Source organism: Radiomyces spectabilis, assembly GCF_025331425.1.
Source record: "Radiomyces spectabilis strain NRRL 2753 chromosome Unknown BYT42scaffold_8, whole genome shotgun sequence".
Lineage (NCBI taxonomy): Eukaryota > Fungi > Mucoromycota > Mucoromycetes > Mucorales > Radiomycetaceae > Radiomyces > Radiomyces spectabilis.
The window spans coordinates 1486589-1511463 of NW_026251933.1; the positions used below are offsets into that span (position 1 = coordinate 1486589).

The following is a 24875-nucleotide window of genomic DNA, read 5'->3' on the forward strand; positions in this document are numbered from 1 at the left end:
ACAAGCTCATTCAAAGGTAGATCGGTGTCCCCCCTCCCCATGATAGCGCAGATCCAAAAGGTTCCTTTTTTTTTTCTTTCTTGTGCGCCACACTTGTGGCGAGACGAATGAGCCCATATCAATGTGAACAAGGGGCGTTACAAACTAAGGGATGCAACCATTCGTTTTGAAAAACACTGAGTTCATTCGGATCAAAAAAACAATTAGCGCTGAATAATTGATTCTAATTAGAGAAGGTCCGAGAGCACACGTTGGCGCCATGTCACACTACCGCCCATCAAATCATGCACTATTGCACTTGCCAAGAACTGTGAAAACCTCATCCGAATTTTCGGATGATTACTTTCTCACAGATGTCTTTTTTGCAAGTCGTTGTTCACCAGCAACGCTACACCGGAGGAGACTGAGAATAATAAGAATGGCTCTAAATTGGTGCAATTACCTTATACATGCTTTATATAATGTCTATGCAAGTGGCAATCTTGGGGCGTGTCCCATATAATATTGGCAATGTTATAAGCAATGACCGCCAATAAATTTTAAACAATCAGTCAAAATGCATTACCCGGCGAATTGTTTGTATTCAATTGACATCTCTCGCTCATGACACGATATTTCAAACGATGACGAAGATTGATGTCAAAGTGCGATCTAGAATTTTTGCGATTGCCATTGTCACATGCAAAAATGTCCAGCCATTGGCGGACCATCAATTCTCCAATTGACTTTGTTACCATGATTGATGCATTGGGGGCGCAGAAAATCACTATCAGCGACATTTACAGTATAAGGTTTTGCATCGGTGTTTTATGCAAGTCATTATAACGATTCATGATCTATTTAAAGATGAAAAAAAAAAGACTTGGATCGATCGATTTTTTGTCAAGCAAAATGGATCCGTATTCAAATGTGCAGTATCTGATCTGAGGGGGAAGCAAGGCAAAGTTCAAGCTCGTATCTATTGGCCAAAGAAAAAGAAGCTATAATAATAAAAAGTGATTCTGATTATAGATATGCATTTTTCTAATTAAGAAAATTGCTGCAGTTCATCTATTCATAACATTCATATATGCGAAATCGTACAAGACGAGGCACCGTAATATAAGGTAATTTCATTGTAAACATGCGAATCAGCACAACCAATGTATGCCTATGCATTAGAAAACCTGGTGCCTCAAGGGTCAACCTTCACTGCCCTAATATACTGGGGATCAATTCTGGGCAATGTAGCAACTCTTGTATGGACACCCCTGAAACCAAAAAATAACACATATCCATGTCCAGAGACCGCCATCGTTTACATATGGGCTTTTTGTAATTGATTCGTGATTGTTTGTCAGAAAACTTGGTACCTGATCCATCAATAATTTTGAAAAAATCTTAAATGAGCTTTCTCAGATGTGACACCGTCCACTAGGAACGAACAAATAAGGTATGAGAAAAAAAAAAGGTACAAATCCAGTTATAATATTAATTCAGAAGCGTTCAAATTCGGTAGCGTACACAAAGTCAGAGTACCCTAAAAGTACATTTACACATTTACAGATTGTCGGAAGCGCTGTAAAGGTAAACGGATTGCTTGACACACAGAATGAACATTGTTGAAACAACGAACTTGCTGGAGACGAGTTCTCCGGTTTTCCGAGAATAATGGGACCAAGCGATCACAAGTGCGACGACAGCTTGGTATTTATAAAAAAAAAGTTATAAGTTTAGGACTGAAAGACTCGGCAATGACAGTATCCCCTTTTCTTTCTTTTCCTTTCCTTTTACTTTTGACGGGTTTTCTGTCTCGCTTCACCAAAACAAAAATCTAACCAACATGTCACAACCCTACGGATATCCTCCACCTCCCGGCGGCGAAGGGCAATACTATGCACCCCCACCCGACGGTGGTTATGGAGCACCTCCTCCACAAGGATACTATCAGCCAGCGTAAGGATTTCTGTCTCGCCCCACTCTTGGCGAATGAACACCTAAAACCTTAAGCAATTTTTGCTCAATACACTCTTCCATGTAGACCTCCGCCACAAACCATTTATGTACAGCAAGAACCACAACCTAGCAGTGATCGATCATGCTGTTGGGGATGGTAATATTGATATAAATTTCAAGACACTTGTACCTTGTTGCTAACCCTTTTTTTTTTCCCGCTAACTCGTAGCTTGGCAGCGATTTGTTTCTGTTGCGTCCTAGAGGAGATATGCGGATAGAATATGAAGAAAAATAATAAAATTGGCATGGTGCAACAAACATGCATTCGGCAAAACGGTGCCATGTCCAGTCCAATCAAAATTTGTTGCAAGTCTGTCCCACCATCACTTTGGCGTGATGTTCTCCTCTTTTTGCTTGCGAGGTCCAGTTTTACTTTGAAAATGAAAAAAAAAAAATTCGCTGTATTTCGAAATTGGACGTCATTCGTTGCTGAGGGATCGATACGGAGTTGCGCGGATCATTCTTTCTGTTGACGAGAAACTGTTGACATAGCAAATACTCGAACCATCGCGTTGGTTTATTCCCCGGGATATCAAATCGTGGATCTGTAATCCAAATAGTATAATGGTGATGCCACTGCAACCTTCTTGTCTGTGCTTTGCGATAAGTGCTGACTACTTGCACGAGCATAAGAACGAAAGACTATTTTGTTAAGGTTCTTGCTTACTCTGTCGTTGCGCGCATGAACATTCGCAGCTCGTCACAAACCCTGTCTTTGGTCAGTAACGCTCCATTTGTTGCGGTAGATTCGGAGACTGCTGGCTTTCAGCCAGTATTCTCAAATCTCTCAAGGATGGCCAAAACGGTGACTCTAGGACTTGACATGACGTTTCAGACGTGAGTTACATAATAACTAGTGTGAGGGAACCATCATGGTACAGATAGTTTCGGCCAGGAATATCTGCCATGAAATTAATAGGGGACCGCTATGAAGCGTATTAACTGAGCTGTCTCTGTCGCTGTTTTAGTTTATCAGATTGTGTAGTACGTTACATCTATAATTTTCATTCCATATTCTTTCTAATATTTGTAATAAGCATCCATTCAAAAGTCGAGTCATCGTCTTATCTCATTTTCTTTTCTCGTTGATCAATCCTTGCCCATGTTCTCTCTGGCTTGTGCCTTCTGTCCCTCAGTAAGTATCTCGTGTTTTTTTTATTATTATTTCGATCTTATGTGCCTCTCTGTCCCTGCAGAGCGCTTGACGGGTGCCTGCCCGATCCGTCCGCCACTCCAAGTTTGGCAGGTGCAAAGGATCTAAACTACGACGCGGACATCACAGGGACAACGATTAGAGATGCCCAGACACTGGGGCAAAGAAAGTTACGCTACAACAGATACGGTTATCATGAATATAATGCTTGCCTCTTAACCAACTGTACAAAGCAAGTTACTGTCGGTACTGCTGGCTACTGTGTATGTAGTTGGCCCGACGCCATGGCGCAATGCATGATCAATGACGAGGTGGGTCGTTTTCAAGAAGCCAACATCAAGTGGATATATGAGTAAACTGTTGAACCTCACTTGCTTTCAGGTTTGAATTCCCACCTCAAACCCCAAAAACTGTTGAATATCTGACAAACAAAATGAAAGAACAGGGACGATCGGTTCTTCAAAAATCTCATTTGAAATTTTTGGAAATTGGAAATCGTAACAGAATCCGGCTCTCCCCCAAGGAACAAGGGGTCGCTTTCAATTTTTTTTTCCTTCCTTTTTTTTTCTTTTTCCCTTTTAAAATTCCATGTTCCAGCTTATTACTCGTTCACTTACATTGCCAACGAGTTCATTGGTCCGCCTTCACTCTTCCGCTGCTGCTTCCTCCCAATTCCTCAATAACTTTATGTCTTCCACAGAAAAAGGTCCCGTTCAGACCGCCATTGAACAAAAGGTATATAACTATTTTTCTCTCTTCCCCTAATCCCGCCAACTCGTCCACTCAACAGTCACCCACTGAAATACTATTCAAAGATTACAGACGCATTACAACCTTCCGTTTTGCAAACGATAAACGAATCGCATTTACATGCTCACCATGTTGCAATGAAGGGCAATACCAACAAAGAAACCCACTTTCGGTAAGCTTTGCATAAGACCTAAACAGCAACGAATGCACAGACGGTAATAACGGGGTGTACATAGAGTGACCGTGGTTTCCGAACAATTCCAGGGCAAGGTAAATGCTGGGTTTTAGGATTATGGCTTACAAAAGAAACAAAGAGCGATGGAAATGTGAGTTTTTTTTTTTTGACTTGGGGTATCTTTATTAGTCTTTGATGCAACGCCACCGCATGATTTACGGTCTTTTGAGTGACGAACTGAACCAAGGATTACACGCGCTTTCCTTGAAGACCAAGACGCCCGCCGAATTGGAGAAAGCAAAATAATCTGGTTAATGGCGTGCGATATGTCATTCTTTGACGACACAAACATCCCCCAAAAAAATGTCACCCATACCTGTCGATATAGATCTCTGGAACAACCTGGACAATAAAAAAAAAAGGAAAGGGATGACGTTTTTTGATTACTAGATTCACAGCATGATAGGACAGCAGAATTTTTCACCCGAGGATTTTGTATGATATGGGAATGAGTACATTATCGATGAAATTGGGGGTATCTACATACTCTTTTTTAATATGCAATGGTATACGTGCACTTCTCGCAAGATGTTTCTTCGATTGATGATGCTATCTGCAGTAATGCAAATAAAGGGAGGATGACGAATAAAGATGTTACCAAAAGAAAAGATCAAATGCATTTCGTTTGCTAGAGCAACGTATACACACTTGTCTCCCAATAGAGATTGGCATCGACTCATTTTCGAGGCATCTTGCTTGCAATTCTTTTGTCAATTCAACAATAGTAAAACGAATTTCACAAGAGTAAAAATACATTAACATCCGTCACTGTGATATCTGGATTCACCATCAATTTGTCCCTTTCGTTTTATAACTGGAATTGAATAAAATTCAATTATTACTCTTTTTTCCTTTTCTTCATGTTGACAGTAAGGCAAACTTATATCGACGTATTATTTTCGAATTGTTACTTGGCAATTGTCAAACAGTTTGAAATGTAAGAAATGATATGGGATTCTGATCTGAGCAAAAGCGGAGCCTACACGTGACTATTTAGACGCGCTTTCCCAGTGATTTTCTTCGAGAAACACGAAATATTTCAATTCGCCTTGATTTGTTTCCCTTATATTTTTATTTCTACCAAATTACAGTATATCCTGGTTTATTATTATTATTCGTTTCTTTTAACCAAGAACAACATACCATTTTTTATTATGACGCCTTCGAGCACGCCAAAGTCGGCATCCAGTAGAGTGTCCTCTCCACTGACGAATGCCCCACGGCCCTCTGTCAGTAAGCCGAAACGACGAAGTCTACTCAAGAGTCAGATCTCTTCGAATCAGAACCTACCCCCTGGACGCACTGCCGCACCTGAAAAGAAACAGCAATCGCTTCTGTCCGCTTTTAAAATCACCCCCACCACTTCCAACAGTTCGCCATCGCCCTCGTCCACGACCAACGATCCACCACCTCGCCTTCACCGAAATCGAACCACTTCGTCAACGGATCCTACTCAGATTTTGAAGGGCGTCGTTGCTTGTCTTGACATTAGGTAAGCTATTGACAACCTCATAATTCCTTTGGTTGGTGCTATTGATCATGGCTGAATTTTCTTTTTCTCCTTGGTAACAGAACCGAAGACGGAGACGATGTGTCCCAGAATTTCGAAAGAGCACTTCAGTCCATGGGAGCAAAGGTAAAGAGGTCATTTTGCGGTAAACTGTTTGAATCTAAAGGGGCTAAACATCTCGTTATTGTTTGCATTTAGACCCGTCGAACATTTTCAGGTAGAAATCGCGATTCACGATCTACGAAACTAATAACAACACGATGATAACCTGGCATGACTGACACTGATGTTTAACCAGATGCTGTAACCCATCTTGTGTACAAGAACGGATCGTCTACCACATTACAAAAAGCTTTGAGCAAAAATGTCTACATTGTCAATCTGCTCTGGATTACTCGGTAAGAAAATTGTGAACCATAACGTGGCGATGAAAAAAGAGTGAGCTCATGACATACAATCTTTGTTGTCTCTGGTAGCTGCAAAACCGAAAAACGACGGCTGGACGAAAAGGATTTTTTCATAGAGAGACCTCAAGGATTGGCATTAACAGGGAAGAAGAGGCGTAAATCGATGGAACCAAGTCGACTACGAGCGTTGGCCGCTGAATGTAAGTAGACATTAGAAATGTGGTCACTGGATCGAGACTTATAAAGAATCGGGAGCAGCGAATGGTAGCGATATTCCCACCTCCGTATCCGAGAAACGAATAAAAACACAAGGACTTCCTCGCATCCATATAACACCGGATCCTCGCCGTGCGTCGGAACCACGGTCCTTTCGGCATACATCATCATCATCATCCTCATCTTTATTATCAGCATCTTCATCTTTATCGTCGCATACACATTCGCATTTGCATAATAACTCATCATCATCAGCGCATCGTCGGAAAACAATGGATCCTTCCCTTTGGGAAACCGGTGACCTGTCGGATACAACTGCCTTATCCGGAAAAGATTCGAATATCTCTGCCACTTTCAGTGAACTGGCACTCGATGGACTTGACGTCAAATCTGCCGAACCGTCCAACACCAACCATGACCGAACGTCATCGCCGCTTGACAATTACCAGGATTCACTCGATCGACGTAACCGGGAACTGGACGAACGTCGAAAAAAGGCCAAAGGCGTCGTTATTCCAACCACAGCCCCTGACCATGAAATCAAAGCACAAATCAAGGCGGATTTCTTTGTTGGCCAAGTCGATACCCCCAAACCATCACGTATGAGCAGTCCGACCGTGCCGCGTTTGAAACGCAAACGACGCTCCATGGGCGTGCCTTCTCGATTGAGCTTGGGAAGTTACGTTCCTCCTTTACGTTCCATACGAACGTCCGACGCCTCGATCGTGTCCGAATCGTCGTCCTTGCTGCCTTTACCCTCCGAGGCAGCTACTGCATCGCAGCCAACCACAACCAAATTGCCCACTGTGGTCATGACAAGTTTGGATGAGGCGACACGTCAAAAGTGCACTGAAATTATCAAACGTCTCGGCCGTTTCGAAGTCGTTAAATCGCAAGTATCTCTTTTTTTTTTCTTTCGTCGTTCATGTCTATTATCAGTGGACTAACCGTAGAAATAGAGTGGATGACAGCACTACGCATGTTATTGGTAAGTTACTTGAAGAGCGTGTTTTCCATAATAGGATTAGTCGGATTTTTTAACGTTTACCGCCTTTTAGTTGGTCGTAAGCGAATGACGGAATCGGTGGCTCTTGGCATGGTGCAAGGAATATGGCTCGTCACACCATCATGGTAGGATTCATGGGCAAAGGAGCAGCAAAATTATGAACTACAATAAGCCAAATTGACGGCAACCTTGGACACATATACCTATAGGATTATAAAGTGTGGCGAATCGGAAAAGTATATTGATGAAGCCGAGTTTGAAGCACTGGAATGGTTCCCTCGCGCTTCCGCCGCACGTCAACAGGATGCAGTCTTGCCTTCCAACGTGAACATCTATATTTCCTCGACATTCATGTCCGCGGACTTTGCCAACCAATTGATTACCAAGGCTGGTGGTCAGGTTGTGAACCAACCGGAAGATGCGGACATAATCATTAGTAAACACGCCATCACCTCAGACAAAGTGGTTGTCACCGAACAATGGCTTCTAGACTCCATCGAACAGTGGCGATGTAAGCAGATATCCCACCCATGTCATTTGTTGAATAATGGAAATGAATTAATTTGCCTTTTTTCTTGATAGATTTACCCACAGGAAAATATAGTTCAAAACGTCAATAATGGGTTGAAAGAGTAGAAAAAAAATTGAAAGATTCCTGTCATGATAGTTGGTCCTTTTTCTACATTATTATTGTTTTCGACGATGATGATGCTATTTATCCCCCTTTTGCTCTTTCTGTTAGTTGATCATTGTAAATATACTGAAATGGCACAATGTTATAAAAACTCATTTCTTTAGATTACTGTAATAAGTCTTTTGCGTCGTTTGGCAACATAAATCTTGCGTATATCCATGTGATGAAGATCTCTAGGTTGCATCGTGCAATGTTACTCGGATACCGTTATCTTTTTTTTTTCATTTTGAAGTTGACCTCTCCGGACGGAAGACCTGATTTGGGAAGCCTCCGAAATGAGATACGAGCGAGAGGTTTTGAAACAAGTCATAAAGGGCAAAGATGGTCAAGCCCGTAAACCAATCACATACGATTCTGTTTGAAACGGTCAAGATCTTTGGTTTGTTTCTGTAGGAACATGGAAATGTTGAGAAACATTGAAAAAAAGTGATTATAGCTTTGGTGCATTCTCACGACATATAGTTACCAGGTGACCAGGAGGGAAAATAGTTGGATAAGATAATATGTTATCATTGGTCAAGATAAGCTTTCAAAGCACTATCAAGTCAAAGATTGGCAGGGAATCAGTACTTTATGAAAAACGAAGGGTGGACAAATAAATTTGCTTAAACAGGCGGATTGCGTTCTGATTGGTTTAATTGAACCTGTTTTGCATGATTCACACACTAGGAAGGCAAATCAAGACAACCCATGCACATGACCTCATAAACCAGATCGGGCTCTTGGCCACTGGGATTTTTTCTGGTGTGCCTCGGATGCTTTTTTTTTTCTTGCGCATAAAAAAAAAAAGCTTTAAATTGAGGCGATCCAGCGTCGCTGAATTCAAATCACATCTCTTTCTTCACTTCAATCAATTTCAAACGAAAACACAAAAATGCCAGGACCAGGAACTATCATTACTTTGGGCGCTGTCGGTGCAGCAGGAGCCGCTGCCTATGTGAACAACCGACGCAATTCGATGGGAACTTCCGAACAAAACGCAGAATATCCCTTGTCACCACACGCAATGGCACGACGACGATCAAGCACCGTCATGCCAGATCATTCATGGGAAGCTAGAAAACAGGTATGCACCTCATCGCATATACTGTTTGATCATCTACTGACAAAACAAAAAACTTCTTTTGTAACTTTAGGCTGAATATCACTGGCGACGAAACTATGGTGCAAGCTTTAGTCACAACTCACACAAGAGTTTCCCGTCAAACATTAATCAGTTGACGAAATAAGCGGGACCATCCATCACTGAAAAAAACAAAAAAAAAAAAACTGATCAAACAATCTCGGTTTTTTTTTTGCTGGTTTGAATTCGGATATCGGTTTCCGCAGGTCTTCAAAGCGCTTTTTTTTCCCTTGTACCATTTTTTTCCCTTGTCATTTTATCTAGTTTATTCGTATTTGCAAAAAGCGGAATGCATCCATCCGTCTTAACTTATTCATTCAAACTGTAAATTTTTTCAACGCATGTTTCGGGATGTTAATCTTTTTCAGAGAATAAACGCTGATTTGCCTTTTGGGAAAAATACCATAAAAAGTTCCTTATCAACGTCATCCTGACACCTTCCTTTTATGGATTTTACTTTCCCATTCTGTCTAGGTCTCGAGTAACCTGAGGCACCGCATTAGCGATTCTCGATCAATCGCGAAGAGGTATTTTCTCACTTTAGATACCGAGTGGTACAATGTCATCTGCAATCTTGGAACTTGCTTTATCACGTTATGCCGAGGCAAAAATCAACCGCAGCCAAGTAACACAACCTTCCCCATGTTTATTAGCGTCATTGCTGCTCCCAAATAGCGTAAAGATAAGCATAAAAAACACCTTTACCCTGTTCGTCTTTTATGTACATTTTTTTTTGTTGGTGCCTTGATAATAGCACGCTCCTCGTTATATACAAGTATGTATCAGAAAAATTTTGGGGCTATACTGATCGAGGTGATACAATATTATTGGTTCTCCAAGCAGTTTTCCTAGTTCTCACCATTCATGGAAAATTGAATATATACTAGGAACGATACGGGACTGCGGCGAAATGACAAAAATGCGGAATCAAATGAAAAAAAAGAAACCTTAAGGCTAAAACATATCGTATTTATTCATTTTTAATCTGGTCGCATATTGTGAGACCATCACCTTAAACTTCTACACGTCTATTCAGAGGAATAATGCATTTTCTCACTTTCTTATAGTGCAAATGATAGCGACTTTGACGTCTAATGTTGCTTTATTGTACTCTTATTTCATTCGTATTATGTTAATGACGGAAAGCAAAAACGGGATGACTAAACCTGGTATTTTATACACAGCCAACGCGATGTGTGGCGACGATGTAGAAGTCTTGGTGATCTGGCGACTAAATAGAGTTACAACGTTCTTTATTATCAGTTTCTTGACAAGCATCTTCATATGAATAATATATACATGTTTAAGGATATCATATCAATTTATACGCATAAAAAGCATAAACTTACTCACCAAGAGGTGAAGGCCCATAGGTTCTTGAACATGCCCTCTCATGCAAAAAATAAGTGGTGACAGTTTAATTTCCCCTCACTTCCTCTATGCTTTCTTACTACAACCTTTTGGCGTTTTCTCCTCGACAAAGAAATTCTACACGCAGCAAATTCCAAAAATACAATTAAATTTAATGAAGCAATGATTGGTTTAATATCAGAAGCAGTAGAAGAGAGGAAGCTTTGTATGGGTTGGTTTTGAAGAGAACAAACGGGACATTGGAAACTGTCAATGCAGTGCACATTGCAAAAGTAACGTAATTCAACCTTCTTGGCATCTTTTTACCTTCTTATGCACCTCCCTATGCACCTTCTTACCTTCTTACACACCATCTTACCTTCTTGTACACCTTTTTACACACCTTCTTAACGTCTTACCTTCCTGCACGCCTTCATACCCGACATGGATATCACCCATCCGACCTCTCATTTGGCATAGAATACGTCCTTCCTATAAGTCCGGACATTCCTTTCTACCGTTTATCCACCCCTCCTCAGACCAAAAAATTGTTCCTTTTAGCGGATACTCACCTTTAAAAAGAGAATTACCTAGGAAGCATATAATTAGCCATCAGTGTTCATTGTTAATAAAGCAAATATTTTCAGTCTCGTTGACATTTTGGATTTTTGCAAACTTTACTCCGAACGGATATATCACACGCTGTTTTGCACACTTTCCTGTGCTACAACAATCAAACAAGTTATAACAAACACTAAAGCAATACAGTGTCAGAGCACAGCAATTTTGTCATTGAAGACGGTAATACGGGTTTTATTATGGTATGTACTATTGGAATGATGATACAAATGACTAAAGATGAACAATCATACAAGTTGATGCAACACAAGTCCCTTCATGGTGTTTTCTTTTGGTACTGAAATAACACCAGTATGCTCTTTCTGAAGTTGCATTATGACTTCATCTTGCTCATGGCAGGTATTGTCTTGCCCTTCTTCGTCCAGGTCAGGCATTGGGTTTGCGGCCGCTTGCATTGGCCACTCGATAGATGAGCACTCCAGGTTTTGCGCCCATAAACCAAGTGGTATACTGCGGGCTGAACAGTTCCACGGTCGGTGGGCAAGGTGCCATCGTGTGGAGTGTTCCGCGGTCTAGCCTGTCCATGTGGCGCCTATGCAAGTATTCCAGCTGGTCTCGGCGTGCTTGAAAACCGGCATTGCCCAAGAATCGCAGATCGCGGCTATAATGTCGTTTGATTTGTACTTCCAGAGGGACCTCGGTTTCCTCGACGACTTGACGGTATCTCCTACCGAGTACGCAGGGCGGAAGAATACGAAGTTGTCGCTCTTCGACACCTCTCTTGGCTTGTACTACCAGGTCATGAAACCCGTTGGTCCTGATTGTATTGTCGTATTCTCCTTTGATTCCCTCGAGGTATGTACAACCGGGGGGGGGGGTAATTCCCAGTAGAAAGGCCAGAAGCTCGAAAAGAGAAACGAGACAATACTGCTGCTTCATTTCTGTCGGGATTCCAGTCGTTCGATGCGTTTGATAAAGAAATGTCCTATCCTCGGTGACAGAGAGTGATACCGATGTCTTCACAGACTGGATCCCCAGTACCGTGAGCTTTTGGAAGGCTGTCTTGTCACTATTATATACTTGGCACGGTACGTATTGACAACGGCAATCAAATTCTCGAGCAGCTTCAGAGAATCGCCAAGTGTATGGTCAAAATCTTCACGTAGGCTTCCCGACGATAATTCGATCAGCAAAGTTTCATCTTGACCATATAACCGACACCATCGGTAGCAAATTATTTCGGTGAATGAAGCTGCTCGTATTAGCAGACATGTTGAAGCACTGTTTTTTGTGGGCAACAGTGACCGGGTTGTTCGAAGGATCCTCATGTGGCTGTTTACGATTTATGGTCGGTCAAATATGTCTTAATATACGGTACAGTTTTAATTATAAATGATTTTCGGTTACTTACCTGCACAGTGAACTTCTTTGAAATGGATCCTTTCATCAAGGTTCGAAAGCATTCCCAGAAAAGTCGAAAGAATTGACGTCTTCTGCTTGCAATAACACCCGCCATGTGATTCAAAGGGGTCCCTTCTTCTTGCTTTGACGATGGGCACGGGCAGGTTCTTTTCGAACCCTCTTCGTACTGGATGAACGAAAGAAGCTTACGCAGGCGCAGCAAATAAAGCAGGAAGGAGAAAAAGAACACGCGCGGCAAATGATGACGTGTGCTGGGCGAATTCATTGTTTCTCAAAAGGAATTTTGGAGTGAAATTTTGGAGTGTCCCAAGCGTTGATCAAAAAAAAAAAATGAAAGAAATTATAGAGCCTATGAGAAGGCTTCATAAGAAAGATGGATCTGCTTATTTTGCTGTCCCTCTTACACCAGTTTCGTCTCTCCTAAAGCCTTATATCAAATAATGACTGGGCAACAAATGCTCATGTACCACTTCACGAAAGGAGAGTGTGGATGATGAACAAAGCAAAAAACTTTTGAGCGTGTTTGCAGGATTGGGAAGATATCTCCACTTGAAAATTGGGCTGCCTTTTCTCCGCTCCGAATCGTACCAGGCTGCAACATGAAGGATCATTCGAATCATCCGGCAACTCTGGATGTTGGTGCACGCATGCTACGTCGTGCAAGAGGTGCTCCCTGATCGGTCGGTACCGCGAAACATCTGGTCAGGCCACTAATTCTCAGATAAAATAGATGATGTCGACGGCGTCATCAACTCCCTACAGCTGACACACAGGGTACGATTTCGGGAAGCCGCCGGTGAGCCATCAGTAGCAACGTCAACTTCAATCATCTCGTATTTTTGGGATGGAATATACTGCTGCTTCTCGTAGCGCAAGAGTTATTTCTCAAGGGACCTGCAGTTTGGACCTCCATGGGATCATCTTATGTAAGGAGCAGGTGCTCAAGGCGGCGTCCTTTATCAAAGGGTTCTATCACGCTTCGATTGTACGACATCACCTAATGATTCAAGACATGGTATCAAGGACAAGATAGCCAGTGTGATTGGATACAAGGATTGCAGGATCAACAAAGGTTCTCGGTACATTATGGCAGGAATGGGGTCTTCTTTCTCGGGTAACTGTACTCTTCTCCTTGATGATTTCCTTCGACTTCAATTTTGAATCGGGACCATGTTCAGCTCCTTAACATCATTCCACACACAAGAAGAATATATTACTTCGCTAGAGTCATTAGTCATACGCAATCCAATACCCCCCCCCAACCGTTTAAAAGGATACAGTTCATGAAATGCAAATATGCAATAGATTAGAAAACCAAGACATTAACAGGGGAATACTACGGTACAAATAAAAACACTTGCTGCCATGCATTATCGCAATAATTAAACCCTTCAGTTGTCGCAGGTAGCTTTTTATGGGCAATCGTACACGATTTGCTGCCAGTGATAGCTTGTTGGTAAGCAATAACCCGAAATGGATTGCTGTTGCTATGGGGTTCCTTGAAGAGGTAATCTGATCTTTTACAAGCCCTAGGCACACCTGATCACGCAGGCTCCGCTGGTCATGGTGGATGCTTTGACTCGGTTGATGAAGACGACGTCATAACATAATGAATTGTCCTATTGGGTTCCAAAATTCTAGCCTATGCCTGGTTCGCTTAGGTTCACATAAATATGTGAAAAACAAGCGTAAAGTTCAAGGTGGGCTCATACATGCCTATGGGTCCTTGGGCTCCAGGGTACAATCTACTTTGTTGACCAGAGTTTTGGGTGACCGACGCCCTATGAGGTGAGTTATTATTGAGTCATTTTCAGGCATGAAATTTAGTACAACATCATTTATATCTCATTATGACTGTGACATAACTTTTTACATTGAGAAATGAGGATGGGAGCCGTTTATAGTTTTCGGTAAAGGATGGACAATAGTAAACGACGGGTTTTTATCTTGCGAGTCGAATTACGGTTTTCCATCATCGACTGATCGTGATAGAAACCATGCCATCCATCGTCACAGCGATTGGTTGCTGGGTTTTCTGAAATGAATCACATCGCAAATGCATAGTAACATGAAATAGTTATATCAACCGGTCGAGAATCAGAAATAATATAAATGAATGAAAAGGTTCTTGTAGATGAGAAGTAATAGAATCAATAAAAAAGTTTGCTACGATGGCGCAATCACCAAATGAGGATGACAAAGGGTAAACTTTGGCCACAGCTGAGATTGAACATCGAAAGAGATCATCTCTTTGTGACTTGACCTTGATTCATGATGGTTTTAAACCTACCAACAGCTTCCTTCTTTTACTTTTACGTATAATGTCATCGGCATCACCATCATCACAAAATGACCCGGACCTGCCTTGGGTAGTTCAGAAATATGGCGGAACTAGCGTAGGCAAATTCCTAGAAGTCATTGCTTCCACCATTGTCCCGTAAGACCTTCTCTCCCCAGGAACAATTTTTCGTTCGTCACCATCGCCACTCACTTGCAATACATATCACACTAGCTCTTATATGAATTCAAATCGGGTCGTTGTGGTCTGCTCGGCTCGAAGCGGTGAATCGAAAGATAAAGGAACCACCAATCGGTATGGAGGCTCTGTAGATACAATAGATGATGAAAATATTTGCCCGTCCAATGGAAAACTCAATGCGTATTTTCAATCACAGTTTATTGCGGGCGGCTGAGGAGGCATTAACCGAAGGTTCTTCGAAATACCTGGATATTGTCAGAGAAATAGAAGAAGACCATCTGGCAGCCGCAAGAGCACACGTCAAAAATGCGGAGATTCTGCAACAACTGGAAGCGCAATTGGAGAAAGACTGTGTGAAACTCCGGTCGTTTTTACAAGCAGCTGAGGTAGGACGAAAAAGCATGCAAGAAGTTTTTCTCTTAATATTACCCGTTGGATCTGAGCGGACCTTGGCGACGACTAAACTCTATCTGAAATGACCATGATTTTTTTAGATTATCGATGAAATATCACCTCGTTCCCTAGACATCATCGTCGGTATTGGTGAACGTCTTTCTTGCACCATTGTAGCCGCTGTACTTAAAGATAAAGTAAGCAAATATCTTACTTTTTTTCGTGCCATTTCTCGAATAACTGACAAAAGTCCTTGTTTCGTCTCGGTTTAACTTTATTGTATCATTTTTTTTTTCTGTATAGGGCATTGACAGTGAATTGGTTGTGCTGAACAATATCATTGATCAAGAATTCGCAGTACTGGACCAAGATTTTTACAGTTATCTCGGTGCAAGACTGAGTGACATTGTTCGACAATGTGGGAACAAAGTGCCCGTGTTGACCGGTAAGAGGCATTGGTTTGGGCAACAGCCGCAGCATATAGCTAAACGATGAACGGGAACCGATGATCCCATTTTTCCAGGCTTTTTTGGTAATGTGCCGGGCAGTCTTTTAGCGACGATTGGACGTGGATACACGGATTTGTGTGCTGCATTGGTAGCGGTGGGACTGCAAGCTCAGGAATTGCAGATTTGGAAAGAAGTGGATGGCATTTTCACGGCAGATCCACGCAAAGTTCCTGGTGCACGATTGCTGCCTTTTATTACCCCCGAAGAAGCGGCCGAGTTGACTTACTACGGCTCGGAAGTCATTCATCCGTTCACCATGGAACAAGTGATTCGAGCCGATATTCCCATTCGCATTAAAAACGTAGAAAATCCTGCTGGCTCAGGAACCATCATCTTCCCTGATGCCGTCATGCGTTCTCCCAACGGCCACGCCACTCCCCCTCCTTCTCGCTTTGAATTAGCCCAGAACGGGTATCACCACGATTTATCCAGAAAACACCCCACCGCCATCACCATCAAAGATAACATTTGCGTCTTGAACGTCCACTCCAACCGAAAAAACGTGAGTCACGGTTTTCTTGCCAAGATTTTCACCGCCTTGGACGAGCATGGCATTGTGGTCGATCTTATTTCTACATCCGAAGTCCATGTATCCATGGCCTTGGGCATTGATATGGTAGAAAGCAGTCTGGAAAAAGCGCGGCATGAATTGGAAAAATTGGGCACGGTAATATATTTTCCGCAACCCATTGTTGGACCAGTGTCCAATATTCTAGTTGAACTCAATTTTTTGGGCATTGGATTTTGTAGGTCGACGTCATTCACAACATGGCGATTCTCTCATTGGTTGGTAAACAGATGAAAAACATGGTCGGTATTGCTGGGAAAATGTTCACATGCTTGGCGGAGGCCAACATCAATATCGAGATAATTTCACAAGGAGCGTCGGAAATCAACATCTCATGTGTGGTCGAGGAAAGCAAGGCACTCGGGGCCATGAAAGCCATTCATGAACGCTTACTTAATCTAGATCCTGGAGTACAAATTACTCTTCCAAGTTAGACCAACTGAATTATTACTTTTTTTTTACGGATTATACTTTGCACAAACATTATTTTTATTGCTTTAAAACGATGTATTCATAAAAGCGGGATTTACTATTGACGAGCGTAGTCGGTGATGTTCGACGATGTATATTTATGAACGTTCACCGCGGAGACGACGAGCAAGTTGAATATCCTTAGGTTGAATGGTAACACGCTTGGCATGGATAGCAGCAAGATTGGTGTCTAAAAAAAATGCACAAAATCATGCATCAGTAAAAAATGTAAAAAAAAAAGAGAAAATTGCGCAGCATTATAAAAAGGCAAAAGATATACCTTCAAAGAGAGAGACAAGGTAAGCTTCAGCGGCTTCCTGCAAAGCACCAATGGCAGACGATTGGAAACGCAAATCGGTCTTGAAATCTTGGGCAATTTCACGAACCAGACGCTATTGGGAAGAATAAAGAAAAAAAAATTTAAGCGAACCAAAAAAAAAAATTCGAAATTACGTTGTGCTTACCTGGAAGGGAAGTTTGCGAATCAAGAGCTCAGTAGATTTCTATATCATCCAAAGTGAAAAAACAGAACAAAAAGAAGGATGAGTATATTTGATATGATTTTTATGATGTATAAATTAACTCTACCTGGTATCGACGAATTTCACGAAGAGCGACGGTACCGGGCTTATAACGATGGGGCTTCTTCACACCACCTAAGAAAAGAAAACACAACTGTTAGCTACCCTGAAGAAAACGGAAGAGGTTAGACGAGAAGAGTCGTAGGTAAGAATCGTACCGGTAGTGGGAGCCGACTTTCTAGCGGCCTTGGTTGCAAGTTGCTTTCGAGGAGCTTTGCCACCAGTGGACTTGCGCGCAGTTTGCTTGGTTCTGGCCATTTTCTTCGATAGGAAAAGAAAGAAAAAATGGGAAAGAAAGGAAAAAATTAGGCCAAACCGGGCCAGTGATCCTCCTCTTTTATAGCTGTGACGTCTTATTTTAAACTCCGTCGCTTTGCCATTTGTAATTACAAAGTGCGTGGACGAACATCAGCAGGCCAGTTTCCCAATGTCTCAGTGCTAGTGTCAACTGCACTACATAAAAAAAAATCAGCCAAAAATTTTGGGAAGGCCCTCCCATTCTATAGCCGCGCATCTGTATAAATTTTATTTCAACCACAGATTGCCCCCAAATCTGCTGCGGCTGATCTCCAGAACAGAAAACATTTATTCGATGGAAAAGGGAAAAATGAGGTTTTTCATCCAATGGTGCAACAGGTAAAAATGAACCGTTTCCAGCAGAAAAAAAAAGGGAATGTACAAAAGTTGAGTTTTTTGTGTTTACTGTTGTGGGATAATGAAATTTCTGACATTTTGAGAGACCTCATTGTGAGAGTCAAACAAAGGGCCCGTTTTTACAATCGATGAATGAGTCCGGTTCCTAAAATATCGAAACAATATTATTATTTTTCCCTTTTGTATGCTGTTTGATATTGATAATTTTACCATCGAGAGCGTTGTAAAAGAACCAGTTTGAAATCGGAAGTTCTTTTGCAGAAAGTACTTTGATAATTTCCTGCGCTAATACGCCACCAACGATCGAGGCCACAGGACACAGTTCAGTCTCTCTCAAGTCCAATGCCATGCTGGTATTTTATAAAGCCTGTCAATATCTGTATCTCCCACAACCTATCGGAAATTTGCCAAACTTACCTAATGAGGTCATCTGACACGACCGTGCTATCTGATATGCCCAACTCTTGCAAATATTGTGTCTTAGTGTCCAAGAGCTCCTGCTGTGTCGGAAGATGATGATGCTTTTGTTCAAACCGTAAAATCACTGAATTAGGGAAAAAAAAGGTATGATCAGCATTCCCTCTTTGACAAGTAGACAAGCTTAACGAGCACTTACTTTGCATAACGAACGCCAACGGTGATATCCTCTTTTTTAATGCTTTGACCGACATGCTAGACCAGTCTTTTTGCAGCGATTCATTCAATGTAACATATTGCTCTACGCACGTTGTTTTGGTCACCACAGGATCCTGACCGGCCTTGGCGCCTGCCGGTAACGATTTCTTTTCTCTATATTATCATCGTCGTAAAATCTGGTAAGATCTCTCGTCGCCTTACCCATCCCAATAAGATAAACTCACTCAATGTACGTATGAACATTCAAATCACAGAAAATATACCCAAACCAGCCAAAAGCATCCGCAGCATAAAATGGCTTGCCTTGGGCTTTTCGAATGGCATTGACGCGAGTCTAAGCATCATGAGAAGATGTATTCTTTTTTAGACGCTTGTGGGGGGGGGGGGTTTGACTCACCAAGATATCCGCTTTTTCATGAATGAGTAATACCACATCAAACTCAGCGAAAAAGGCATCGTCTTTGTCGGCAATATTTCCCTCGTCGACCTTGACCACGACATGCGGATTCAAGGCCTCAATAGCAGGAACGGCTGCCACCGCGCGCTAAAATTTCCCCTCCTCAATCAGTATCATGCCTTGACGTACATGTTTACATGGAAGAGAACTCACGTTTTTACCAATGTCGTTTTCTTTAAAGAAAAAGTGAGCGCCGAGATCTTCAGGAATGACAGTGGTGTGATCGAGCAGTGTCAGCGATCCGATACCGGCCAAAGCAAGATTTTTACACGTTTCATCGGTTAAAGCACGTACACCAGCTACGAGGATGTGTGCTTTTTGAATACTGCAAGAAAAATGTCTGTTGAGTAAAAGCATACACACTGGGAGCATGGCAGGAACGGGCGGAGCGGGTTACCGTTGCTGGGCATCAAGACCCCACAGTCGAATTTGACGATCGTAAATAGCTGCTTCGTCTACAAGTCGCAGGGAACGAAGAATAGGATTAGAACCAATTCTACTTTGTCCGTGTCGCCGGACGACCGACCTTGAGTGATGCCTGCTTCGTTGGACATGATTCGCTCGTGGTATTCTTACTTTGTCTATGCACTGTGGCGGTTCCCAACTGAGTTCAACTTTCACCTGCACAGCACCGTCACAATGTGACGCTCTATCGCTATTCATCCATACGGATGTCTTCGGGACGAAAAAAAAAAAAAAAAAAAAAACCCCCCTTTAACTCTCTCATTTTTTCATCAGATCGCAAAACCGTTTTAACGTATAATAAACGTACTTTTGTCCTCTTGTTGGAGGTTACAACACATGCCTATGTGTCATGATGAAAAATGAACAATTTTATTCAAAAATGGGCAAGTCGCATGAATGTATGGTATCTTTACAGGTGTGATGTTTGTTTTCTCGAAAATAATACAAATGAAACCTCTATCGTTCCGATGCTGGGTACGGCTCCACCATAACGGCTAGTTTGGCCGATGGCAAGGAATAGCTGCGAGCATGGCCTGTGGCCTGCTTCTGGACAGCGGACTGAGGCGGTCCTAAAATAGGTCGACGTCGATTGTGAAGTGAAATCCTTCGTTGCAAACCAACATGAGACGCGCTAAGCATGCGTGCTCCGTCTTCATCTTCATCCTCATCGTCGTTATCGTCGCTCCATATTCGAACATCATCGCAGCTGTCAGATGCAGCAAAGGATACTGTCCGCGTCAGATCCATACTCTTTCGGAACGGCCAGAAAACAAGTGAGCTGCGACGACTGTCGTCTCCTGTAGGCGTGGTCGGTGTCACCGGTTCCTGGTCGGAGCTGGCCATCGAGGTGGTGGTGCTGTACCCACTGTTGGTTTGGAAACGAACCAGGGAGCTAGCGTTGCTTAGGAGACTACCGGAATACGTTCCACTGCCTCCATTGGCACTCGATCGACTAGTCCCAACGGTCATATTCGGCATCGATCCAGCGCGAGATTTGGGAGGCTCCCGTAACAGACTGAGTTCATCAATGATTTTCTCATTCACCCAAGGTCGCATCAGTAGATACTGCGTGATTACTTGCTGTTCCAATTCCACTTGCTCGTCTTCATCGCCATGAGTCGTCAGAGTATGCAGTTTAGGGTTTTTGGTCGACGGATTGGTAAACGGCAAGGCATTGGTAATGTTACCTGTGCGAAAAATGGGCTTTCGTGCGGATTTCATCAGAAACGATGGAGGTTGTTGTGAGTACTTTGGAGCGTTTTGGAACATTTGGAACAGGGACAGTAAATCCTGGACACGGGGATCGTCCTCTTTGTTCCCTTTGGCGGCAGCCACCAAGTAGGTCATGTCATGAATAAAGACACCGAGAAAGGGAACCACTGGTTTCGTCCATTTGCGGCTTTTCCTTAATCCCATGTGTTCACGGAATCGGCGATAGTTATCACTTTCCGACATCAGCAAGTTGAGAAGGTCCAGCCTGCCCAAGCGTTTGCGAGGAATGCATTCCCATGTGCGCCGTAACCGTTGAACAGGGGGCGTGCCCAAAGCAGAAACAATGGCTTTTAAAGTCTGATAGTTGTGCAGGGTGAGACACTTGGCAGCAATCTTGATCCAGCGATGGATAATTTCGGCTCGCCGAGAAGCCTCCTGCGGCAGTAAAATGGTGTGCTCGATAGCGCGTGTGACATAGTTGAAAAAGTCGGTGGAAGCGGTGATTTTCGGGTGTGGGGAACGAGGCGAATGGGACAAAAGGGCGCTGATGGGTATATCGCGAAAAATGGCGGATTCAATGAGGGTGAATTGATACGCAATCAGATGAGGAGGAAGATGTAGGATATCGGGCACCGTCATTGCGCTCATGTACAATGTGCGGACCTTATTTAGGGTTTCCCGTGTACCAGCCACGGATGCAGTGCGCTGCAGGATCTTGTTGTCGAGATCAGGGTCAAGCTGATGATTTGCCATATTAGGGGGATCAACAGCTGCATGGAGCCAATGACGGCGCCACAATTTGCATTCGTTCAGCGATTTCTCCAGTTCATCCAACTTTGTTTGCAATTGCCTGTGAAGGGTGAGAAGAGGAGGGGCGGGAATGTTGGGTACGTATGGATCGGTATGTGAAAGCATGGGAGGTGCAAGACTTTCGCCGGTGTGGGTTTGAGCTGGGACGAGAAGGCTGACATTGATGACCGATTGACGCAACACATTGTCTGGTGTCCATTGTGCAGTCTCTTGCATTTCCATGGAACTGTTCCACTGAGTTGTATTCCAAAACGTAAAATCGACCCCCAATTCTACCTCGGGTGAATGAAGCGAGTTTCGTCTTTCTTGCAACTCATCATCTAACATAAACAAAAAGAAGGAAAAAAGAAGAAAAAAGGATGGTTTTAGGAATTTCCGAGCTTTCTGTAAATTTAGCGGTTCCGAAGGGTCCCTCCATCTCACCCCCGCCCATCCTTTGCTTTTCTCACTTACGATCCTCGGTCATTTGTTGGGTCAGCAAGTCGTGGACCTCTTTATTTTCATCATTCTTTTCCATTGCACTTTCTTGCTCTGTGACTACATCAGTCTGTATCCTTGGCGTTTCGTTACAGATGGGATCGGGAGTGTCGCAGGATAAGGCGGGTATGGAGACAATGGGATAAGGCACGTTTGGCTGTGATGGAGAAAAGTGAGTGGTAGGTTTAGAGTTTTCTGTAATAAGGGGTTGCAATTGTAACGGTGTAGGTTTGGGCGGGATTCTGGGTTTTTGAAGTGTTGCAGGTTTGGGCGGGATAGGAGGAGTGGATCTTGCCGACGGTAAATTGGATCGTGGCGAATCCGGTGACCGTTTCACGATGATATCTTCGAGAGAATATAGACTGGAATGGATAGTAGCCAGTAATTCTTCACAATCCATTGGTCGACTTACAACCGCTATTGGGTTTCAATGCATTCTAAGCACACTGCTATCGGATATTCAAGGAGACCAAAATTAAATACTTACTATGGTGAACAAACTTTACGTTGCGCAATTCTTGGGCCGATATTTCCAGCACCGCGAGGTATCCCAGATAAGCATCCTAAAAAAAACAAAAACAAAAAAGCCCACCGTAAGTATGAGATTCGCGCATAGAGGAAGTGCAAGTTTTTTGATTGCGGGGCCAATGTTCGTGATGCTCAATAGGAAATCCATTTTACCTTGACACAGCCTTTGTCCAGCAAGTGGGCCGCTTCGGAGAAACGAACCTTGGCAATGTCCATGACATAAGTTGTGCAGGAGAAATAAAAAACGAGAAAGAACAGTCAATCCAAGCAAGAATGGTAAAAGGTTGTAAAAGTTCCAAGGGAGAAAAAGGGAAAAAAGGTCAGGGAAAAAAAGAGACGGACTTTGTTTTCCGGTGAGAGGCAGGACAGACGGGTTGCCTTTTGGTCGTATCACTTTGGCCGATGCTTCACAATACATTACGAATTTCCAGAGTATTTTTGATGCTCCGTCTTTTTTTTCTAGCCTCCTTCTTTCCTCAGTCAACGTTGTATTCCCGACTTGGTGCTTCTACCACCAAGGATACTGCGTGGCCCAACATCCGTATTTATTAGATATTCGCTATCCTCGTCACGTAAGTTTTCCCTTTGGCAAGCGTGTGTATGCCGTTTTCAACAGAGAGTTACATGGACAGTTAACAGTGGCTCCGATTCTTGTACGAGCTCATGGCCGGTACTGATGGTACAATGAGATTGCAAGCCAAGCCGGGCTACATTTCGGTTGTTGGAAGTTATTTTGACGACCTTGCATTCGAATGCCAAGGCTCCGTTCCTCCTATTTTCCTGGAAAACCGTTTAAAGCGCGATGGCGATCATCATCACGTCACGCTCATTAATCCTGTGGAATTGGGTCAAGTCATGGAGGATTTGGGCTACGAGAAAAAGAAGAAGGAAAGGATGAAAAATGCGCGTTTGTTGCTCAAAGATATCGAGACCCATTTCCCGACCAATGATGGCTGGGAGCTTCCCACCGACTTGGGCATGGGTCGAATTGTGGACAAACAAAACGGTGCATGCACCATGTACCGCGTACTGTGCTGGCCTCTGGGTCAAGAAATCCGTCACCATTATGGTTTAAAACCTTGTCATTTTCACATCACCGTAGGTTTCAACCCTACCGATATCCATCAATACAAAGGCCCCGCCACCTTGGACATTTTGTGCGGTCGAGCCACTCCTAAACGTCATCAACTGAAACAACTCTCATCTGTCACCTCATACTACTCTCATGATTATCGCTTTCTTGGTGCGCTTTTTCGCCAATGCCTCTGGAAAGGATGTTTTGATCTAGCCTTCATCAATGGATGGCGTTATCTTATCGGTAAGCTATAGAATTGAGCCTTCTTTTTTTCCTTTATTCAAGAATAACTCATCAGTGTGGCATAGCTGTGATTTTTGGCTGAGATCTAATAATGGAAATGGTGTGTTCCACATGCGAAATCCGATTAAAGTCGTTGTGAAAAATAATGATAACTCTGTTCAGAACCTTATCAACAAAAAGTTGGAGTCACTGATTGCTAATTTTTGCTCTTGGGCTTTGCACCAATGGCCACGATTCAATAATTCCCATGGTAATGGAGTTGGTAAAAGTCCGTTGATGGGCGATCCATGTACCGTTTTTCATTGGTGCATTTTTTCGGTTATCTTGAGGTCGCACGACAGTCATGGGACTACGATATGATACAAAAGTGCTTCCAAGAGACAAATGTCGCCGCTGTCGTTATCAAAAAAAAAAAAAAAAAATGATAATGTCCTTAGTCTAAGCACAATCAAGGGCTTTGATGTTGCAAGCGTTCACCAGTTATGTCGTGATGGATAGGGTCTTACTTTCGTATATGCCTGTCATTCCAAAAGTATCGACAGAAAGCGATTTCGGGTTGGTTTTTTTTTTCTTTTCTAAGGGATCATGAATGTATTGTGATGGAAATGATTTGCCCTGATTTTTTGGAAAGCGAGCTAATAAAACGAGGGAAATTCAATGATACCATCTTTGTTGCTTGAATCATATGGAAGAAAGCATAAACCTAAGCTATAAGGGTTTAACACCATTTTATTTATTGCTGACACACATCAAAACGCTACTCTTTTTATTTTACTTTTGGTAGCGATGCCGGCAAATAATTTGCAAATCATAAAACGGTGATTTACTTGGCCATGGCGTGAGGTCGGAAAGCGTATGAACAAATAAGGAATTTTCT

The 24875-nt window shown here is 42.8% G+C and overlaps 13 protein-coding genes across 13 annotated transcripts; 8 read left to right on the forward strand and 5 right to left on the reverse strand.

The window, feature by feature from the left end:
* The first annotated feature begins 1048 nt into the window (after positions 1 to 1048).
* BYT42DRAFT_574565 (uncharacterized protein) lies at positions 1049 to 1566 on the forward strand. Its single transcript, XM_051568866.1, has 2 exons — positions 1049 to 1432; positions 1499 to 1566. Exon 1 carries the CDS (start codon positions 1143 to 1145, stop codon positions 1320 to 1322), a length of 180 nt encoding a protein of 59 aa, XP_051422556.1. The 5' UTR covers positions 1049 to 1142; the 3' UTR covers positions 1323 to 1432; positions 1499 to 1566.
* A 179-nt stretch (positions 1567 to 1745) lies between these two features.
* On the forward strand, positions 1746 to 2423 carry BYT42DRAFT_574566 (uncharacterized protein). The gene is made up of 3 exons (XM_051568867.1): positions 1746 to 1935; positions 2021 to 2092; positions 2165 to 2423. Exons 1-3 carry the CDS (start codon positions 1823 to 1825, stop codon positions 2211 to 2213), a joined length of 234 nt encoding a protein of 77 aa, XP_051422557.1. The 5' UTR covers positions 1746 to 1822; the 3' UTR covers positions 2214 to 2423.
* A 1313-nt stretch (positions 2424 to 3736) lies between these two features.
* Positions 3737 to 4379, forward strand: BYT42DRAFT_615171 (bola protein; the record flags this gene model as incomplete). Its single annotated transcript, XM_051571930.1, has 4 exons — positions 3737 to 3883; positions 3964 to 4070; positions 4135 to 4168; positions 4263 to 4379. The coding sequence occupies 4 exons, from the start codon at positions 3737 to 3739 to the stop codon at positions 4377 to 4379; spliced, it is 405 nt and encodes a 134-aa protein (XP_051422558.1).
* A 908-nt stretch (positions 4380 to 5287) lies between these two features.
* Positions 5288 to 7892, forward strand: BYT42DRAFT_615172 (uncharacterized protein; the record flags this gene model as incomplete). Its single annotated transcript, XM_051571931.1, has 10 exons — positions 5288 to 5625; positions 5706 to 5769; positions 5842 to 5860; positions 5942 to 6041; positions 6120 to 6250; positions 6309 to 7162; positions 7206 to 7254; positions 7325 to 7397; positions 7482 to 7783; positions 7855 to 7892. 10 exons carry the CDS (start codon positions 5288 to 5290, stop codon positions 7890 to 7892), a joined length of 1968 nt encoding a protein of 655 aa, XP_051422559.1.
* Positions 7893 to 8840: 948 nt separating this feature from the next.
* Positions 8841 to 9195, forward strand: BYT42DRAFT_615173 (uncharacterized protein; the record flags this gene model as incomplete). Its single annotated transcript, XM_051571932.1, has 2 exons — positions 8841 to 9032; positions 9103 to 9195. The coding sequence occupies 2 exons, from the start codon at positions 8841 to 8843 to the stop codon at positions 9193 to 9195; spliced, it is 285 nt and encodes a 94-aa protein (XP_051422560.1).
* Positions 9196 to 9782: 587 nt separating this feature from the next.
* Positions 9783 to 10438, forward strand: BYT42DRAFT_574600 (uncharacterized protein). The gene is made up of 2 exons (XM_051568868.1): positions 9783 to 9902; positions 9977 to 10438. The coding sequence occupies exon 2, from the start codon at positions 10162 to 10164 to the stop codon at positions 10375 to 10377; it is 216 nt and encodes a 71-aa protein (XP_051422561.1). The 5' UTR covers positions 9783 to 9902; positions 9977 to 10161; the 3' UTR covers positions 10378 to 10438.
* A 964-nt stretch (positions 10439 to 11402) lies between these two features.
* On the reverse strand, positions 11403 to 12156 carry BYT42DRAFT_386536 (uncharacterized protein). The gene has a single exon (XM_051563334.1). The coding sequence runs from the start codon at positions 11955 to 11957 to the stop codon at positions 11445 to 11447; it is 513 nt and encodes a 170-aa protein (XP_051422562.1). The 5' UTR covers positions 11958 to 12156; the 3' UTR covers positions 11403 to 11444.
* Positions 12087 to 12786, reverse strand: BYT42DRAFT_386545 (uncharacterized protein). Its single transcript, XM_051563335.1, has 2 exons — positions 12430 to 12786; positions 12087 to 12350 (listed from the first exon to the last, which is right to left on the reverse strand). The coding sequence occupies exons 1-2, from the start codon at positions 12703 to 12705 to the stop codon at positions 12216 to 12218; spliced, it is 411 nt and encodes a 136-aa protein (XP_051422563.1). The 5' UTR covers positions 12706 to 12786; the 3' UTR covers positions 12087 to 12215.
* A 1944-nt stretch (positions 12787 to 14730) lies between these two features.
* Positions 14731 to 16861, forward strand: BYT42DRAFT_574612 (Aspartate/glutamate/uridylate kinase). The gene is made up of 7 exons (XM_051568869.1): positions 14731 to 14877; positions 14953 to 15033; positions 15116 to 15305; positions 15414 to 15509; positions 15616 to 15757; positions 15836 to 16488; positions 16572 to 16861. The coding sequence occupies exons 1-7, from the start codon at positions 14762 to 14764 to the stop codon at positions 16821 to 16823; spliced, it is 1530 nt and encodes a 509-aa protein (XP_051422564.1). The 5' UTR covers positions 14731 to 14761; the 3' UTR covers positions 16824 to 16861.
* BYT42DRAFT_606005 (histone) lies at positions 16862 to 17740 on the reverse strand. Its single transcript, XM_051571137.1, has 5 exons — positions 17600 to 17740; positions 17449 to 17516; positions 17325 to 17363; positions 17141 to 17252; positions 16862 to 17050 (listed from the first exon to the last, which is right to left on the reverse strand). Exons 1-5 carry the CDS (start codon positions 17697 to 17699, stop codon positions 16959 to 16961), a joined length of 411 nt encoding a protein of 136 aa, XP_051422565.1. The 5' UTR covers positions 17700 to 17740; the 3' UTR covers positions 16862 to 16958.
* A 235-nt stretch (positions 17741 to 17975) lies between these two features.
* Positions 17976 to 19822, reverse strand: BYT42DRAFT_574620 (uncharacterized protein). Its single transcript, XM_051568870.1, has 9 exons — positions 19715 to 19822; positions 19586 to 19643; positions 19342 to 19513; positions 19129 to 19275; positions 18956 to 19065; positions 18712 to 18884; positions 18513 to 18639; positions 18306 to 18445; positions 17976 to 18240 (listed from the first exon to the last, which is right to left on the reverse strand). Exons 1-9 carry the CDS (start codon positions 19740 to 19742, stop codon positions 18215 to 18217), a joined length of 981 nt encoding a protein of 326 aa, XP_051422566.1. The 5' UTR covers positions 19743 to 19822; the 3' UTR covers positions 17976 to 18214.
* Positions 19823 to 20109: 287 nt separating this feature from the next.
* On the reverse strand, positions 20110 to 22896 carry BYT42DRAFT_547092 (ras guanine nucleotide exchange factor domain-containing protein; the record flags this gene model as incomplete). Its single annotated transcript, XM_051565924.1, has 4 exons — positions 20110 to 21995; positions 22129 to 22569; positions 22640 to 22715; positions 22834 to 22896. The coding sequence occupies 4 exons, from the start codon at positions 22894 to 22896 to the stop codon at positions 20110 to 20112; spliced, it is 2466 nt and encodes an 821-aa protein (XP_051422567.1).
* A 447-nt stretch (positions 22897 to 23343) lies between these two features.
* BYT42DRAFT_615179 (uncharacterized protein) lies at positions 23344 to 24080 on the forward strand (the record flags this gene model as incomplete). The annotated part of the gene is made up of 2 exons (XM_051571933.1): positions 23344 to 23998; positions 24064 to 24080. 2 exons carry the CDS (start codon positions 23344 to 23346, stop codon positions 24078 to 24080), a joined length of 672 nt encoding a protein of 223 aa, XP_051422568.1.
* Between the last annotated feature and the right edge of the window lie 795 nt (positions 24081 to 24875).